The 19,084-nt window shown below is 46.3% G+C and overlaps 1 protein-coding gene across 6 annotated transcripts in view; it reads left to right on the top strand.

The window, feature by feature from the left end:
- DEPDC5 (DEP domain containing 5, GATOR1 subcomplex subunit) overlaps positions 1-19,084 on the top strand; it is a 41,769-nt gene that overhangs the window by 21,831 nt on the left and 854 nt on the right. For 3 of the 6 annotated variants that reach the window (XM_071572420.1, XM_071572418.1, XM_071572419.1), the window contains exons 28-42: positions 576-693; positions 864-1,031; positions 1,831-2,050; positions 2,945-3,078; positions 3,428-3,536; positions 6,267-6,329; positions 7,894-8,045; positions 8,795-8,872; positions 9,302-9,434; positions 10,245-10,353; positions 10,758-10,982; positions 14,820-14,989; positions 15,928-16,099; positions 17,119-17,179; positions 18,161-18,243. In XM_071572420.1, the coding sequence (XP_071428521.1) occupies positions 576-693; positions 864-1,031; positions 1,831-2,050; positions 2,945-3,078; positions 3,428-3,536; positions 6,267-6,329; positions 7,894-8,045; positions 8,795-8,872; positions 9,302-9,434; positions 10,245-10,353; positions 10,758-10,982; positions 14,820-14,989; positions 15,928-16,099; positions 17,119-17,179; positions 18,161-18,243 (1,995 nt within the window). The remainder of the gene's footprint in view (positions 1-575; positions 694-863; positions 1,032-1,830; positions 2,051-2,944; positions 3,079-3,427; positions 3,537-6,266; positions 6,330-7,893; positions 8,046-8,794; positions 8,873-9,301; positions 9,435-10,244; positions 10,354-10,757; positions 10,983-14,819; positions 14,990-15,927; positions 16,100-17,118; positions 17,180-18,160; positions 18,244-19,084) is intronic. The other 3 variants (XM_071572422.1, XM_071572423.1, XM_071572421.1) reach the window with 2 other exon arrangements.

The raw sequence follows: 19,084 nt of genomic DNA, 5'->3' as shown, positions 1-19,084 counted from the left end.
CATGAAAATAGCTGTAGATGTCCAAGGTAAAACTTCATTGTCAGCTAAACCTAGTTAAACCCCAGAGGGCTGGAGTGGGTTAAGAGAGTATCATACTCCTTGGAGAGAATCTGATTTGCTGTTTGACTTCTGATTCTTTTTTTCTGGATATTCCCTGGGCAAGTCAGCATGACACAGTGTTCATAGAGCACACATGAATGGGGGACATTGTTTTTCCCTGGATTGGGAATGAGCAGCAAGGGTGTGAAGCTTAAGTGGTTAGTTCTGGGAGAAAGGCATGAAGTGAAAGTGGAGCCCAGCTTTGCCATCACATCCACCAGGTGCTCAACGCTTCATGTTGTCTGTTCTCTCATGTATGAATCCCAAATGCCCTTCTTTGGTTGTGCTACTAGCCAATCTGAACTGTAAGAGAAAGGACACTGTGCAAGTGTGTCTTAAAAATATGGCCTGGAAGATAAATTTTAGTTCGTCCTGAGTTCAGAAGCTCAATTCTGGAGTCTCTTTCTATAGGCACGATTTGTTGATAAAGTTCTGATTACTGCAATAATCTGAAAGGGTTTGGTTTTCATAACTAGGTCTTGTATCAAGAAATCGACCTGAGGAAGAGGATCAGTACTGGCTGAGTATGGGCCGCACTTTCCACAAAGTCACCTTGAAAGACAAAATCATTACTGTGACTCGGTACCTGCCAAAGTGAGTGTCTCTCTGCTGGAGCAGTTTGCTGCCAGTGTTCAGATGAACATTCTTTCTCATCTGTGTTTGCTTGAAAGAGCATACTGTAGAGCCTTCTTTGTTTTTAGGAAAAGAAAGAGAAGCACTTGCATTGATAATACTAAGGTTATTGTTTGTGTTTAATCCTTTAGGTATCCATACGAGTGTGCTCAGATAAACTACACCTACAGCTTGTGCCCCTCACACTCTGACTCTGAATTTGTCTCTTGCTGGGTAGAATTTTCCCATGAGAGACTAGAAGAGTACAAGTGGAATTACTTGGATCAGTACATCTGCTCTGCTGGCTCAGAGGATTTCAGGTGAGATCTCCTTTTCCATCCAGACTGTTCTGTGTCCTAATTGCCTCTTTTCCTTTTTGACCCAAAATTTCATCTGCAAGTTCAGCCCACAAATGCTCAGCACTCCAGGGAGAGTACCTGGCCTGCTTTCACTGTCAGGTTGTGGCAGCTCTTGCCTTGTAGGAACCTTACTCTGTGTTGCTGGTGCATTATGTGATCTTTGATACCAAGTCTCGATCACAAAATTCAGCATGAACTTTTTTTCCCTCTGCCTCAAATGCAAAGAAATATAATGGCATTCTGTGCCACACAGATGCTTTTCTTGACTTCTTATTTATTTCTGGATCTGACTCAAAACTTCCATGTATTTTGAAGCTATTGGAGGTTTGCTTGAGTACTAGGCTTGACTACAGTCCTACTCCTGAGCTATGGAGAGCAGTGCTTATTAAAAGTGTGGAATATCTCCACTAATATCAATAGACTTTTTGGTATCTTCTCTCCACAAAACCAGTCTTTATCATCTTTTCAGGTCTCAGTCAAAATGCCTCCTATGCTAATGTGTACCTTTGAAATTCCTTTTTGCTGCTTATTTTTAGAGAGAAAGCCTTTGTATCCTGTCTTTTACAGGAAAGAAAATGTATTTGTTTTAATGGCCTTGTTTTCTGTGTATCAGTGTTTTAATAGTCCCCAGTGGCACTTATATTGCTGAGCCTTCCTTTGGCCACGTGCTCGTGGTGGCTCAGGGGTAGCAGAGTGACACGGTCACTGTGCTCACTGAAGTGTGTTTGAGGTTGTGTGAAGTCCTTCTACGTTCCTTCAGCCTCATCGAGTCGCTGAAGTTCTGGAGGACACGGTTCCTGCTGCTTCCCGCCTGCATCGGTGCCACGAAGCGCATCGTGGAGGGCGAGGCGCACTGCGACGTGTACGGGGACCGGCCGCGCTCCGACGAGGAGGAGTGGCAGCTCCTGGACGGCTTCATCCGCTTCGTGGAGGGGCTGAACCGCATCCGGCGCCGCCACCGCTCCGACAGGATGATTCGGGTGAGCCACAGCCCGGTGGGGCAGAGCCTGGCACTGGGTCTGTCTGAGCCACCTTGCCAGGCGTTGGCAGAGCCCGAGTTGGCCCCAGGCAGGCTGGGGGGGCATGGCCTGTGCCCAGGGTGATCCAAACACCCAGGGCAGAGCTGGGGGTGCATGGCCTGTGCCCAGGGTGATCCAGACACCCAGGGCAAAGCTGGGGGGGCATGGCCTGTGCCCAGGGTGATCCAAACACCCAGGGCAGAGCTGGGGGTGCATGGCCTGTGCCCAGGGTGTTCCAAATACAGGGCAGAGCTGGGGATGCATGGCCTGTGTCCAGGGTGATCCAAACACCCAGGGCAGAGCTGGGGGTGTGCTGTGTCTGACTTCAGATAACATGGGCTTGGTAGCACCTTTCTGTGCTTGAACTGATTATATTTACCTGGAGTGGTTATCCCATGCTGCCCTGGTTGGAACCAGACTCAGAACAGTTCTCAATCAGGGAGAAGGCTTTCCATGCCTTGGCCTGTTGCTGCTCCATTTTTATCTTGGTGGGTCTTTTCTAACCACAAGTCTGGTGCCACCTCTTTGCAAAGTGCCCTGCTTTGTGCTGCAGGTGTGGTCAGCCTGAAGAGGTTACTGCACCTTGTGAAGCAGATAACTGGTCAAAAGGGAACTGTGAGGTAGTTAAGCTGGTCACTTGTGGGCTGGCTCTGTGCTGCAGTCTTAGGAAAAGGATTGGGAAAAGAGAACCATGTAGGTGAATTCCTGGTGAACGGTAGTTTCAAGAGGATGATTAATCAGTGGTTAGTGTGTATCAAATTCTTTTCCAGCTCAAACGCTGAATGTGTACTTTGTAAAGCCCTGCCAACACGGCATAGCCTGACTAAGCCTGTACTTCCATTTTTTCTTTGTTAGAAAGGGTCTGCTATGAAAGGCTTGCAGATTTCTGGTCCAATTCCCACCCACTCTCTGGAGCAGTCTGGACCTCCCATTGGGAAGAAAGGAACCTCAGCGCTCTCAGCTCTGCTGCAGATGGAAGCCAGTCAGAAGTGAGTCTCTGCAAGCTGTGTGAAGAGCACTAGAGCATCCTCCCTACACGTTCCACCTGGGCTGGATAAAGGAGAGCAGGAGAACTTTGCCTCATGTTATGTTAAATACACAAAAGTTTTAATATGTGTAGTGCTAAGTTAGTATTACACATGCATGACAAAACTGAGTTAGTTCAAGGGTCTGTGTTGTTTATGTGGGGTAGGAGGTACTAGAAAATGTTGGATTGACTCTGTGCCTCAGTGTGGGAAAGCAAAGGTCTGAAAATACAGCAGTGCCCCTCTGCAACAGGTGCCCTCATGTGGAAGCTGACACTTTGAATAAGGTCTGGATTCATTCCTGTTGTTCCAGGACTCTGGGAGAGCAGCAAGCAGCAATGCTGTCTGGGAAGAGCTGTGGGCAGCCCTCAGAGAGTGGGAGCATTGCCATCACACCCACCTACATGGACAGCCCTCGTAAGGTAAAGTCTTTCTGGGCTTTCTTCAGCTGCCATTTGGACATAAGAATTTCTCAAATATTGAAGATTATTTCTCAAAACACATGGCTACATCATAGCACATCTTATTCTCTAATCCAGCAAGGGCTGGTCCTGTGCTGGCCTTGGTGTGCAAGGGCATAAGAAGAAGTTGGGGCACAACCTTCCTTCAGTTCTGTAACTGTGACAATGATGTGGAATCCCTGGGGTGTTATCTCAGTGTATTTTGGTGATTTAGTGCTATTTGCTAATTAGTCCCTTTCCTTTTCCAGTAGCACATTTCATGTCAGTCATGGCTGGGCTGTCAGGGTTAGCAGTACAGTGCTGGCTGCATCTGTGTGTATCTTGGAGAGCAAAACCAAGCCTTAGACTCTATGTGAAGCTTGAGTGGAATTTTAACAGGAGGAACTTGAGTCTCTTGCCTCTGCTCAGAGCAGGGGATGTGCTCCTTAGAAGTGTTTCAGATGTCATTCCTTCACTGGCTGGACTCCAGGCTGGGGAAAATTATCTTCCTGGAGGTCTCTTCAGACACTTTAAGAAAAGGCTATGCTACCCCTAAGCCCTTCTCTCCACTGTCTTGGGAGTGCCAGGAGAGCAGGAACTCTGCCTCCAAATCCAACCAGAAATATTTGGTTATTTTTCTGTGTTATGGTGTGAAGGTCTTTCAACAGAAGTAACAAGGAACTGAATAAAGATACAGGACTTCAGTGTAATCACTCTTTGAGTTCAAAAGTTGAAGTATTGCAAAGAAGATATTCTCAGACTGACCACTATCAACCACCTATTTCAGTGTTTTTCTTTTAGTGTCTAATATTTGAACATCATTGATTTCTGCCACCCCCAGGGACAAGCATTGTGTCATTCTGGAGATCTGAGTATTGGTAGTTGAAGTGATGGAGTAACAGTGATCACGTTTGTAAGAGACATTTTTGTAGAATTAGGGTGTTGTGAGAACACAGGTCAGAGTCTGGAGCAGGTCATGCTAGACCTGAGAAGCAGGTGTAGAATCTGACCTGAGGCATGTTTGCAGACTTCCAGATTGTAGTTCAGGCTCTTCACTCTCCTCTTCCACCATTTTGAAAAGTCAGCCTCCTTCTTTAAGTACAGAAATCTTAAATATCTCTCTCTATCAGTAAAACTGGTGAAAATTCCACATAGAACATAGGAGAGAAGAATGCTGTCTGATTCTGAGGGAAAAAGGCAAAATTTGCTACCATAGCAGTGGCACAGTGGTGTGTTGGGAACAAATTAACAGGCTTTGTACTACCAGCAAATGCCATCTTGAGTAATGTTAAAGTAATTATATTCCAAAGCCTCTCTGGAAGGTTGACTGGAGACTCTGGAAGAATGTGTTACCACCTGAGGGCTTTTCACACTACAGTGGTAAACACTCCTGTAAATATTTACACGCAGGGACTGGGAGATAAGCAGTTGGGATCTCTAAATTGATGGCTCATGCCTGTTGGAAAGGTGCCAGCACACAGGTAGCCCTGTCAGGGAACGTTGTGCTCACCTAGAAACATCAGCGGGTGTGTGCCTGGTGTCCCAGCCCTGCTCCCGGCACAGGGAGCTCTCTTGGCTTCTGCAGACTTGGAGCCAAAGTGCTGACAAATGGCCACAGCTGTGCTCTCTCAGCAGCCAAGGGAGCAAGTGCTTTCCTAGGATGCTATTCAGTGCTGGAGTTATTCCAGACCAAAGCTGAGCCACGGGCTCCACCTTCACTCTGCTTCAGAGTAGAACTGAGAAGTCATTTCAGCCAGTTACTGGGTAACATGGTATGATTTTAACACAGTGAGTTCTCTTGATGCATGATCTGTTTGGGAAGTCTTTGCCCTTATGAATCCAAGGTGCTTGGCACTGTAAATTACCAGTCATGTAACCCTGGCATTGATTCTTTCCAGAAAGTGCTTTATGTGTACATACCAAGGTAAGCATCATCTTAACTGCAGGCTAGACAGAAATATTTTGCCTAGGGAACGGAATAAAGAATTGCAAATAGGGAATCAAATCTAGTTGGGTTCCACTGCATTGTCTTGTGTGATAAGAGAATCTTGACACATCAACTGGGAATAAATTCACCCAGAGTCTGCAAGTAGGTGGGAATGTAGCACAGGCAGCATCTGTTTAATTTTGCATGAAGTATTAAATACAGTGTTGGAAGAGTCTTTGTGACGAACTTTCTTCCCTTTCCTTTGCACTATACCAGACCTGCATTTAAGAGGAAGAATGAGCTTCCTAAAAAGAGCTTCTTTGCCTCTCCCTCTTTATCAGTGGAATAACAGACTGAAAAAGAAAGTTGCCTTGTCCTGCTTTGGATATTTGTCATTGCACCTGTAGTCGTGCAGGTTTCTGTATTACTATTCAGCTTTGCATTTGGGCTGGAAACCTACACTCTTCAGAGCTCAAGTCTTTCTCCTGTGAAGTGAGGAGGGAATGCTGCAGTTTCAATTGGCTTCTGATCAGTGTGGTTTTCAAAATTTTGGAAAACCGTTCGTGCTCAGGAGGAGCACCATATTGTTACAGAGAGAGAAAGTAATGGTGTGTGTGTAACTCCTGATGCTCTGCACTCTGCTGCCTCTCACATTCTGGGTCTGGGATTTGCATTCTCCTCATACTTTCTGTGGTCATTTCACACTTGCACAACTTTGTATTTGCTTTTCTTCAACTCCTTGTTGCTGTTGCCATTAATGGGCCTCCTTCCTCTGATGCCTTCAGGATGGGGCCTTCTTTATGGATTTTGTTCGCAGCCCACGAACAGCTTCAGCCTTCTACTCACAGGTTAGTTGTGAATGGGTTCTTGTCATCTCTGCTGCTGGACTGAGGTGATGGGAGAGCATTTGTGTCCTGAGCTTGCCGTGTGGGGATCTTGTGTTACTTCCCAGGTCTGCTCATTGAGAGGGAGATGTGCAGCATTATCAGGACAGAGTGGCAGATGCAACTGTTTCCCTCCCCCATTCAGTGTTTGTGCTGTGCTTTGGATGTTCCTGTGCCCTGTCTCCCTGCCTGCAGTACTGTCATGGCAACTACTAAAGCTTCTCTTTTTGTTTTTCATTAAGTGCTTGTTTTCCATCTTCCCACGTGGAACAAAATGGCAACAGCTCCCTCATCTAGTTCTTGGCTGAATTTCTTCTGTGCTGTTTGTTCGACAGGTGGCTCTGGGGAGATCCAAGTCAAATTGTGTCCTTGGATTCTTTAACAACTGGGGGCTGCAAACATTGGTGTCCTCTGGGTTTAAAAGAGTTGTTGTGACAGAAGTTGTTTGTACATTTAACAGCAGTTAGGGACCAATACCACAGTGTGTCCATAGGAAATGCTGCTGGTTGCAGTGGCTCTGAGGAGGGAGAGTGGCTTTAGCTGGCTGTGGGCACTGTGGAGTTCCACCTTGGAGCATCTGCTGGTTTTGGCTGCCCACAAAGGGAACATCTGCCATTGCAGAGTTAGAGATCTTTGGGATGTGAGAAGTGGCACAAATAAAGGACTCTTGGCTGACAGACCCCAGCCAAGCTACCAGCTTTGTGGGTTGTAGCTGTGTGTGCTGTGGGTTCCTCCTGGCAGAGCCCCCCTGTTTACCCCAGCCTGTTTGAGAGCTCCTCTGCCGTTCGTGTTCTCTCCCCCACCTCTCCAGCCTTTATGTAACGTGCCTTTCCTGAGCCATACGTGTTAATGACAGATGGCAATTACAGCCTGTACTTTGCTGAGTCCTTCAGCATTCATGTTCTTTCTGAAATGATTTTATGTTAATTTGGTGAACTATTCAGTCTACCATTGGAATAGTGTGAGTGTTCCTGCGGGAGGAAAGTGTTCCTGTTGTCTTGGCGACAGAGGTGTGGGTGGGTGCCAACCAGCCTGCTCACACTGCCCTGAGAGGGGAGGAGATGAGCTGGTTTTCTTGTGCATTATGAAACTTGAATTCTGTGTGATACATTTGCATATTTTTGAGAGTTAGAGTTGAAATTGTTTTTTCTAAATGCTTACTACTTTCCCATAGTGATTAAGTGCCCTGTTCTGTGCATTGTCTGCTTATAATCACAGTTATTCACTGTTGAAAATGTCAGGTTGGGACTGGTGGTGTTGGTTTGCCAGTGGTTCTCTCAGCACAGTTGTTGGTGGGTTGGCGATCCTTATCTTTCTTGGGATCTGAATTTCTTGTTTATCAGGAGCTCTGTAGTGATGACAAAAACGTGACTGTATTTATTTCTTCTGCATATGCTTGTGCTTCCTTACAGTATTGCCTGTTGTTAACTAACTGGAGCTGAGGTACAGATGATGTGGGAAGGGGAGAAAATGAAAAAGGATTACATCATGAGTTTCATGAAGATGCTGCTGTGTTTACTCCTCACAGGTCTCCATAGATCAGTCAGTCCCTGCAGCCTCGGAGGGCAGCACGTTGATGACCACAGGGCAGGTGCCTGACAGGGGCAGCACCCAGGCCTTGGGAGGTGCCCAGGCTGCTCCAGAGCCAGGATACAGCACAGCTGGAGCTGCAGAGGGCAGGTAGGGGAACACAGCAGTGCTGGTGCTGTTCAGTTACAGTCCCCTGTGTGGTGGCAGGGAATGGGCTCTGGAACAGGGACCTGAGAACGAGCTGTGCTGTGTCTGTCAGTGCTGGCAGGCTCTTGTCACAAGACCTTACTGCAGCATTTCCACGTGCACAGAGAGTGGTAGTAAAATAAGCCTTGCAACCCAGTTTTTCAGAATTAAATGAACACAAGGCCTGATTTCTCCACCCACAAGAAGAGCTTCATTCTTCAAGAAATGAAAAAATTCCATTTCTGAAATCTGTTAGCAGAAAACCAGGCTTTGAATTGACATCTTCTGTCTGTCTTGGCAAGGGGGGGCCCTGCAGGTCAAATTGGATTGAGTAGGCTGATGAGATCCAAGAGGTTCTAACCTGGAAGTGAGACACTGAGGAGGAAGCAACATTAAAATAAACTTTTATTAGCACCTGTTTCCTGTGGTTGTATATTACAGTTAAAAAAAAAGTCAGCTTCAAAATGTTTGTTCTCAATTGCTCCTGAGTACAGCTGTATGTGATACATGTGCACTGGGTCCATGTAGCAATGTCCTTGTGGCCTCAGGGGGAACATACAGGTCTGATGCTTTTAGCTGCCCTTCTTGAGATGGAAAAGGAAATAAAGATGACAGTCATTGTTGAGAAGAGAGCTTTTTTCTTAAAGGTACATATTTGAACAAATCTGGCACCTTCCCTGATTTTTGAACATGCTTCTGTTTTTACTGCCCAGCTCTCAGCAGTGTTCCACAAGCGCTCTGACTTCCTCCTCCACTTTGGTAGAGATTCTCGAAGCCATGAAACACCCCACGTAAGTTTTAATGTAAATATGCTTGACATCTGGTGAGCTGTTTTGTAAGAGGACGAGGCACAGAGTCACTCCAAGGAGAGCCCCATGGCAGCTGGGGAAGTGTTTTAATCTTCCTTTTGTTATTCAGTTCCAGTCTCCCTAATAAGGAATTTTATAGAAACTGAGGTATGAGTGTTGCCACAGAGACTTCAGTTATTAGAATCCCAGAATCTTGTCAAAGCAAGAACTCTCAATAAGTCTCTAAAGTGCTGTCAGTGTCAGCTCTTCATCTTGTTACCAGAAGCCAAAGATACTTCACTCTGTGGGGGCATTGTGCATTTCTTGTCCTGTATTTTATCCCCCACCCTTTTTTTTTTCCCCCAGCAGTGATTTTTGTCTTTGTGACCTCAAAGAGCTCTCAGTCACTCTGTTAACCCTTCTGTGATCCAGCACAGGGATCCAGCTGCTCTCGGAGCACAAGGGCCTCTCCCCGTACTGTTTCATCAGTGCAGAGGTCGTGCACTGGCTGGTCAATAACGTGGAGGGAGTGCAAACCCAGGCTATGGCCATTGACATAATGCAGGTAAGGGAACCCTCCAGGGGCATGTGGGGGGCCAGCAATACCTCACCGTGACAGAAGCAGAATTTGTAGAGCAAAGCATAGCAATAATTTCTGTTGCTTAATAAAGTCCTCTTATTGATAGGTATTGAAAACTGGTCAACAGAATATGAAGTAATTATGACCTTTTTTGGATTCCCTATCACTAAACAGCAGCATATTCTTCAGTAGTAATACAAAGAATTTTTTCCACTTCTGTGCATAACTTCCAATTAGCTTGTGCTTAGCATTGTGTTGGAATTGTGGGGCACTACAGCACGATTTTGGTTTGGTTTTCCTTCTGATCATTAAGTAATGAACTTTTAATAAAACCAGGACATGAGGTCTCCGTTATGGATGCTGAAGAGGACACCCTTTATGCAGGATCATTGCTTGTGTTCATCAAGAGATTTTTCTGTATTGAACTATGTCAGGGACAGAAGGTTGGAAATGTTTTGGAGTTCATTCCTCTGCTGAGATCCCATGTCAATTAACAGGAACTTAGAATGTTTCCAACCTCTTAACTTTCTACAAATCCATCTATAATACCAGAGCAGGGTAAGGGAAAGAAGGCAGACATCTATGGAAAGGTCAAACTGAGGGAGATAAGGAATTGCTGCTACATTTACTGAATATCAAGAGCTAACTTGGCTGGTATTCTCATTAGGCACATACCTGGACAAAAAGATGTTAAGAGAAAGAAAATTTTTCCTAATGTTCTCCTGCAATCTTTTTATGTAACTAGAAGAGTAACTTCTTTTTTCTGTTTGCTCTGTTCTCTCTCTTTTTGTTCAGAAAATGCTGGAAGAGCAGCTTATTGTCCATGCATCTGGAGAAGCCTTACGGACCTTTATTTATGGCTTTTACTTTTACAAGATTGTTGTGGACAAAGAACCAGACCGAGGTCAGCACTGTTGCTACAGGACTTTGCTCACCATCCCTTTGCATAATCAGTAGCTTTGCTCAATTCTTATGGGTGCTGCGGGGCCAGTTCTGTGCACGCTGTACCTCATCTAAAAATCCACTGTGCAGGCTGGAAGGGCACACCCACGTGGAGAGAGCCCTTCCCAAATCTTCATTCATGAAGTCTGGCCATACTATACTATGGGTGCTGCAGCCGGAATGTGTTTTTGGAGCAACTGAAAACACTGATCTAGAGTGTCTGAGAAATATACCCTGTTTGGTTTAAAAGAAAAAAAATTTGCAGAAAACATACAGTAATCCTTTTTCCTGCTTCTTTTCATTGAGAGACCCCTGTCTCTGTGTGTGCTGAGCTAACCTAACTGCCGTTGTCCTTGCCCTGTGCAGTGGGGATGCAGCAGCCTGCCATGTGGCACACCACTGCCATGGACGACTTCTCCGCCTTCCAGAGGAAGTGGTTCGAGGTGGCGTTTGTGGCGGAAGAGCTGCTGCACTCGGAGCTGCCGGCGTTCCTGCTGCCCTGGCTGCCCAGCCGCCCCGCCTCCTATGCAAGTAGGCACAGCTCCTTTAGCCGCAGTTTCGGAGGACGGAGCCAGGCAGCTGCACTCTTAGGTAGATGCACAGCACAGGTGACAGCTGGGGAAGTTCAGGGGGATGTTTGAAAGGGGAAGAGCAGCCAGCCAAGGGGATGATCTCACGTGGACCAGCCATAAAGCTGCAAATTTCATGCTGGCCTTACATGTGTGTCGCACGTGGACTTGTGCCCATATGCTGGGGGTGTGTTTCACTGGCTGAGCAGGCAGTTTTTACCCCTCAGGACTGGGGTACAATAAAAGCTATCTCTTAAAGTATTCCTTGTTCCTGAACCTCTGGAACTCAGAAAGGAAAATGCTTTGTCTCTATGCAGATCCAGAGAGATTCACAACCTGTAATGAGCATGGAGGGATAACTTGTGAGAACAGCAGAGCAACAAAACTGTTCTTAAAATTAGATGTCTAATTGCTTCCTGGTGGCAAAAGCCAGAGTGAGATCCAGATGTGTTAGAAGTTTTCCGTGGTGTGTTGGAGGCTTCTTAGCTAATCTGAACCAGAGCCAGGTTCCTTGCATTAACAAGCCTGCAAAGCCCAGCTACAAATGATCCCTGTGGTATGGAAGCAGCAGGAAGATCTTGCTGCTGGGCAAGATACCATTATTAGTATCTAATGTCCTATAATGTGTGGAGAATAACACTGGCTGCCTCCACCAGCCTGTGAAACACACTGGCTGCATGACTGACCGTGTTGCTTTGTCAGCTTTTTGTTGCATTTCCAGGCCAGCCTGAGTCACTTGCTTTTGTTCCTCTTTCCCTGTTTAAAATTGAGAGAAAAATCATTGCTCTGGAACTGCAACTTCAGGTTTATTTAGATGCATCTGTTAAAAGCCTAGCAATTAAGGATAAAAGGAAAATTCTGCTGTTCTCCTGTTGGGTATGTTTGACCTTCTGAAGAGAAGTGCCTTCCTGCTGGTGTATCTCTTAAACCTGAAGTCACAGTAATCCTTGTGTATTTCTGAAAGCCTTGTTTGAAGAGGAACAGCATCAGAAATGGGAAAGCATTAAGGAAAGGAAATCTGAACTAATGGTTAATTCCCTGAAGCCAACATATGCAGGATATTTTCCCTGTCACACGATAAATCTGTTGCCTTGGCTGGGATCCAACCTCATTAGCTCTGTGGCCAGAGCTGAGGCCTGAATGTAGGCTGGCATGAAATATTGTGGAGGCTGGAGGCACCTGGGCCAGATCCTGCTCGTAGTTTGATCTCTTACTGACTGTTTAGCCCAAGAAAACCACTTCACTTTCCTATGTCTGTCCTCCTCTGTGAGGTGAGAAGGCTGAGACTCACCAAAGGAGCAGAGGAAGAAGGTGCCTCAGTGCCCTCCCACCTTTCCTTTAACACCAGCCAGGAAAAGTGTGTGTTCCTGCAGCATGTCACCTGTTACACACCTGTGTAGGTCTCCTTTTTCTTTGCAGTTGGAATTACGTCCATTCTGCTCTTTCACTAATTTGCAGTCCTTCAAGGAATGACAAACATCTTCAGATTGTTCACATGCAGTCTGGTTATTCCAGGAATTACAGTTTCCTGTAGAAAAATGCAGTGTGGAAGTTTTTTCTTAAAACTGAACTGGTTTAAATGATATTTCTGTGCTGTCCCTCTTCTAAACAGTATTCCAAAAAAAACCTTCACCAGTTCATCTGAGGCAAGGAGCTTTACTAAACCCAGATGACCCCTGGTCCACGTGACTTCATTTGTTCCTCTCTTGGTCTTGATTTGGTTGTGGTTTTTAATTCTTCCCCTCCCCACCTTCCCTGAATGTCAGGCTGTGACATTAATTGCATGCAAGCATTGGGAGCTCTGGAACAAGCTCCACGTATCTCTCAAATCTTTATCCCTCCCAATTCCCCAATCACTGGCCCAGTGACTGTCCCCTTTCCCTTCCCAGTGGAAGTCTGACCTGTGGCCACCTAATCTTGTCCCTTTTGATTTGTAGCAGTGCATGCACTAGCAGTTGTAGCCATGTGTGTAGCGGAGTCTGTGACTGGAGAATAACCTGCCTGCTCCTCTCCGATTTGCTTAATAAATCATTAGTTAAGTACCCAATAGCACAAGGCAATTGGGAAGCAGGTGAGTCCTCTTCAAGTCTGATCTACAGAAGCCAAGGTTCGTTCTCTTAAAATAAGTTGGTTTTAATCTGAAGCTTCTGGATTCAGACACGTGGATATTTCACATCAGTATTTTGGATTAGCTCACCTGGTTGGACTGTGTTCCTCTTGCTTTGCCTGTGAATTCTGGCTGCAGACAAGGTGGTGAGAGAAGCTCCAGCCCTAAGGGGAGTCTGCACTCTCTGGAGAAGGAACAGCCTAAGGGAGCAGGGAGCTCATTCTTCACTGTGTGCTAGTGTGGCACACTGGGCTGTGGTGTTAGCACTGACCTCTTGGCTGATGCCCAGCACCTGCCTGGCTGAGCTGCTTTGGCTTCACAGCTTTTGGGATGATGTTTCCAACACACTCTGTTACCAAATTGGCACCATAACCTTCTGACCACAAACATTGCACTCACAGTGAAGTCCCACTGAAAAGGAGCTAGAAAAAGAAATTCAAGGTGTTGGTCTGTCTGACAACACCAGACTGACTCAGAAGTTGCAGATGATTTCCAAAGACAAAAATGGGTCTTATTTATGAAACAAAACTGGGTGACGTTCTTTCATTTTTATTGTGTTTTTTCTCTTTCCCTCCTGTTTAAGCTGCAGCAATAGCAATGTAAAGGATTTCCTTAGAACCTTGAAGGCTGTCTCCAGCTAACATGCAGTAGAAGTGGAGGTGGGAACTTTCCATCTACCTTGAGGAAGAACTTCCATTTTTTTTAATCACCATTAAACCATTAATTTATGAGATGATTTTAAAAGCTGCCCCTATAAAAGGGTGCACATCTTCTGCTTAAGCAAGAAATAACAACATCCATGCCCCACGCATGCAATAATAAAAAGGGCAAGTGTTTTTCCACGGTAACCTTGGACCCCATTGTTTTGTGTAAATTTTTAACACTACAGAAATTTCAAATCACATATTTGCCTAAAGGAAAGTTGAAAGTGACAACGTGTTTCATGGCAGCACTTTAGTCTCCAGGTCAGGAGATCTGGGTTCTGTCCCTGGCCTTGCTGTGTGACACCAGCCAGGTCGTGTCCACTTGCTGTGCTTCTCTTCCTCCCTCTCCTGACACCCGAGGTTTCCTTGCCCGTAGTGCTGGGGTGTAGGGCACAAAGGGAGCCAGACCCTGGGCACTCTCCCAGCCCTTGCTGCAGAGCACTAGGAGGTATTGCAGTGCTGGGAATGCTGCTGCATGTCTTGGCTGACTTTTCCTGCTTTTACAAGAAGTGTTGGATGTGCAGTTTTAGCGCTGTGGTAATGTGGGATATTGATATGGGGTTAAAGAAACAAGGAGTTTAACTTCTAATCTCCTTTAGCTGTGGAAAGTCCTGGAATGCTCCTGCCCTGTGTAACAGCACCCTGCTGAGATTTCTGGTGTGGGCATATAGAAATATTTGGAATGTTATGGGTATGAAAAACCATAGATGTTGTCTAGCCATACTTAATCAACAGACAGCTGGTGCCATAATTAGCTGCTGGACTCTTGGTTCTCTCTTTTTGTTGCAGCTGAAATGTCTTTTGACTGCTTGGGGAGGTGGTTCTGTAGCACATACCCCTGATCAGAGAAATACTTCAGGTTTTTTGTCCTTTGTGATCTGGATGAGTGGCCTTCTGGGACTATTCTGCCAGCCCAAAAATATCTGGGGAGGAAGGGGAGGACAAATTAATTACAAACAGCTTATCTTGGTCCTTCTGTTCTCTTTGCCCTGCCTCCCACCCCATCTCTGATGCCTCCTTTCCGTGCCCCTGTTCCCTGGCTGAGCAGCGGCCACGGTGCCCGAGCAGCGGACGGTGACGCTGGACGTGGACGTGAACAACCGCACGGACCGGCTGGAGTGGTGCAGTTGTTATTACCATGGCAATTTCTCCCTCAATGCTGCCTTTGAGATCAAGCTGCACTGGATGGCAGTGACTGCAGCTGTGCTGTTTGAGATGGTGAGAGTCCCTGTGATCTGGATGGCCACAGAAATGCCTGGCTGGCCTCTGGATCCCTTAAACAACTGGGGGCAGTCATGGGGACTGTTAGGAGAGGCAGTGGGCTGGGGTTGCCTTCATTTCCATAAGTCATTTTCCTGGTGGCTGTAGGCATTGCTGCCTCTGGTCAGTGTTTCTCACACCCTCTGTATCCTTCTGTCTGCAGGGGGGTGTTCTGCTGTCAGTGGGTTTCATGCACAGTATGCAGAGATCAGCACAGGTCAAGGTGATAAATTTCAGTCCCCCTTAGGCACATTTTAAGCCCTGAGTTGAGTCTTTGGAAAAGAATCTGTATCACATTGCATTCCTTGTATCTCCAAACCTTAGAGCTCTAAATCTCAGTGGAATTGGCTTCATAACAGGGCTTTTCCAAGCTGTTCCTGTTCAGCAATGCTTTTTAGCTTTTTTTATTTTATTTTAACTTGCTGAAAACACGTTGTTTGAACTGAAAACATAAGTGGTTTGTGTCACTTCTTAATTTTTAGACTTATGTTTTCCCTTTTGTAGCTTCTGTAAAACTTCAATTATTTAACACCAGGTTTTACCCCACCCAGCCAGACAGCACTGGGTAATTGGTTTTGCTTTTATTTAAAATCAATTGCACTGTTCCAGTAAAGCAGTAGTGTTTAGCCACTGGTGATAAGTAGGCTGAATCAGTTCCTGAAAAATGTCCTATTTTAAAGTGCTTTCTGATTGATGTGGCACTTCAGAAAAAGGAAAGCCTGATGCCTTGTACTTGCACTGCTTCGCTTGCAAGGACGTCTGTGTGCTTGCCATGCAGAGCTGTGGGGAGCTGAGCATGGCTGAGCTATTCCTGGGGAAGGAGCTCTCTCATGCACAGAAGTGCCCTTCCCCAGCTGACATATGTTGCATGATTCATTGTTTGAATTCTTTCTCAGGTTCAGGGCTGGCACCGGAAAGCCACCTCCTGTGGGTTCTTGCTCGTCCCAGTCCTGGAGGGCCCCTTTGCTCTGCCCAGTTACCTGTATGGAGACCCCCTGCGGGCTCAGCTGTTCATCCCCCTCAATGTGAGCTGCCTGCTGAAGGAGGGCAGTGAGCATCTCTTTGATGGTAGGAGCTGCTCCTTGTTTGACCCCTGGGGACACTTCCTGCAAACAGGTCGTGCTGGCATGTGGCTGACACAGAACCTCCTTTACCAGCCATGCTTCAGGTGGCTGAGGGACCTGCTTTTGCAGCTGAGCAGCCCCTGAGGAAGGTGCTGCTGAAGGAGGCTCTGCTGGCAGGACAGTCAGCGTGCAGTGGGGTGAGGTGGGCAGCAAGAAACACCAACACACAAGAAGAGTGGTCTCCTCAGTGACCTTTAACATTTCACACCCTTACAGAGCCCACAGCAAGTAGCTGTTCTGCCTTACAGGCTCTAAGAGTCTGTTTTGCTGGTAGACCCACAGCTGCTCTGCATTTGCATCCTGTGTTTGTTTATTCTCCCCCTCAGTGAGATTAGGCTTTCACCACTGCCATCCTTTTTTTGTTGTTGCCATGGTTACATTCATGGTTAGAGTGTTTGCACATGAGATTAAGCGCTAGGAGCTGCAATCTCCTTTTCTGCAGTGTGACCTCGCCCTTCCCAGGGACAGTGTTGTGCTCAGTCTCAGGTGGAAGCTCAGAGACCAGAGAACTCTTGTCTCCATCCAGAGAGGGTCAAAACTGCATCACAAGAAGGGACAATTAGCAAAAGGCTCTATTTTAAAATAGTAAATATGATATTTTCATTAACCCTTGGCCCAGTGTCCAGGTGTAAAGGTAAAACAAATATGACAGATCCATATGCTGTGAGATCACCACAGCCCCACTGTGGGGAAGGTATTTCAGTCCTTCCTTGCCCCCTCCCACACACACCTTTATGTTCCTCTCCTTCGTCTCAAGAGACAAAAATACGAATTCAGGGCTGAGTGTACAAGGCACATCTCTACTAAGATGGCATTCAAGGGACAGCTGACAGAAAAAATTGCGACTAAAAGAAATGGCTGTGGGAGGAAACAGCGCACAGAGGTCTGAGAACACTGAAGTCTTGACAGAGAAGGAAATAAAGTAGCTTTTCTGGGTAACTGTTACCCTTTTATGTGTTTCAGGCTTCGAACCAGAAACATACTGGGACCGTATGCACTTGCTCCAGGAGGCAATAGCACACAGGTATGTACCTTGTATCTCCCTGCGTGATGTGAAACCAAGATCTGTGCTGGACAGTCACACTCCCGAGTTCTTTGTTCTCTGCCTCCCTGAAGTCTGGTCACAGATTGTCAGACTAAAATACAGCCGCTGTGCCTGGGGCTGATTGTGGGGGTGCAAGGGGCAGGTACATCAGGTTTCAGCCTGTCACCCATTAGGAAACCTCCTCCCAGGGAGGGCATTGCCTTTGGAAGCTGCCCTGTTATTCCAGGTTAGAAGCAGATAGACTGTAAATTGATTCTTCCTTACAAGGGACAGTTATTTCCTTCAGGTGGACTTAACACTGTCTTAAACCAATGCTTGACAATAGGCAGGAGACTGGGATGGAGCTGTACTTAGGAGGTTGGGCCCAGCTTAAGAAGGAATTGTTGGAAACTCTGAATACTATCTAACCTTTGTGTGACTGAGCTGTCAGTTCGTTTCATGGTGTGGCTGCCAAGGTGTTTTTCATGACAGAGAAACTTGTTTCTGTAATGGACTTTAGCTTGGAAATCAGCTCTCATTAGTTCAGGAAGCAGGAGAGGGACAAACGTCCTACAAACAGCAGAAAACTGTCAGGTGAGCTGCTTGAATTCTGCGTAGAACATTGCCCAGCATGAAAAAATTAGTGTTGCAGCTTGAAACATGCCCAAGGAATGTGTGTCTTCAGTGGCTCTTCCCTTCCTCTTGTGCAGCTGCCCTGTTTTGTTGGCAGCTGCTCGGAGCTGCTGCTGCTCCCGTGTCCTGCAGGAGCAGGGGCAGGCAGCAGTGAGGGGTTACAGGCTCTCACTGTGCCCAGCAGGGGCAGAGGACATTGGAGAAGCTCAGCTCTCTTCATCCCTTTTTCTCTTGCCTTTGGGCCATAAGAAGAGGGAGCCTTTGTCATAGTGGAAGGATTTTCCTTGATGCCCTGGAGCGGCTCTTTTTATCTTTTTTTTTTTATTCCTGTGGTCTCTGTTTCTTCAGATTTGGATTTGTGCAAGATAAATACTCAGCCTCTGCATTCAACTTCCCAGCAGAGAACAAGCCCCAGTATATCCATGTCACAGGTGAGAAATATTTGGGAGACACTGGAGCAAGGAGGAGGTTTTTACAAACAAAAGAACCATTTTATGTGTAGTTTGTGTTTTGTGTCAGGGATGTTGGTGCTGTTATGTCTCAAGCCAGATGACATGTAGATGTGTCAGCCAACACAAACCAGAAAACTGGAGGGGCAGTATGAGAAGCCCAAAGTGTTGCTGCTAGTCCATGGTGTTGGTTTGAAACCTTGCTTTATGATGTCTCTAAAACTTTTCTTTCCAGGAGATAGGGAAATACATATAAAAAATCATAGCTTATTCCAAGGTCAATGTAATTAAATATGTACCCAGAGGCTAGAAGGAGGGAAAGGTGTTGGGCCAAGTCAATGCTCTGTTCTAGTGCTTAGGGTCAGTTGTAGATACATCTCTTCCCAAACACACTGATAAAGCATTTAGGATCCAATTGCTTTCATTATTACTCTTCATAAATGTTGATGGTCTATCAGCACTTCTAACTAAGCTCCATGCATGGCATGTTGCAGTAAAGTGGATTCAGAGTGTTCCCAGGGTGCTGAGACATGAAAGCAATGACAGGAAGAGGGCTCTTGGAAAAGTGCAGAGGGGAATGGAAGTTGATGGGAAGTTAGAAAGATGGATCAGAGCCCACAGCTTTGCTTCACTCCCTGCTTGCAGGAGAAGGGCAGGCTGAGAGTGCTCTCTCCCAGTGTTGTAACATGCAAGAAGCAGCAGCACGTAAAAGCCAAGGAGGAAAATGGCATCCCATTTTCTCCTGCTAACAGGCAATCCGATCAAACTCAGGCCAGTTTCCTTTGCAGAGTTTCATGAGTCAGCCCCCAGTTGCAGGGACTGG

The sequence above is a fragment of the Pithys albifrons genome, chromosome 17 (genome assembly GCF_047495875.1).
Source record: "Pithys albifrons albifrons isolate INPA30051 chromosome 17, PitAlb_v1, whole genome shotgun sequence".
Taxonomy (NCBI): domain Eukaryota; kingdom Metazoa; phylum Chordata; class Aves; order Passeriformes; family Thamnophilidae; genus Pithys; species Pithys albifrons.
This window is presented reverse-complemented; position numbering and strand designations above follow the sequence as displayed.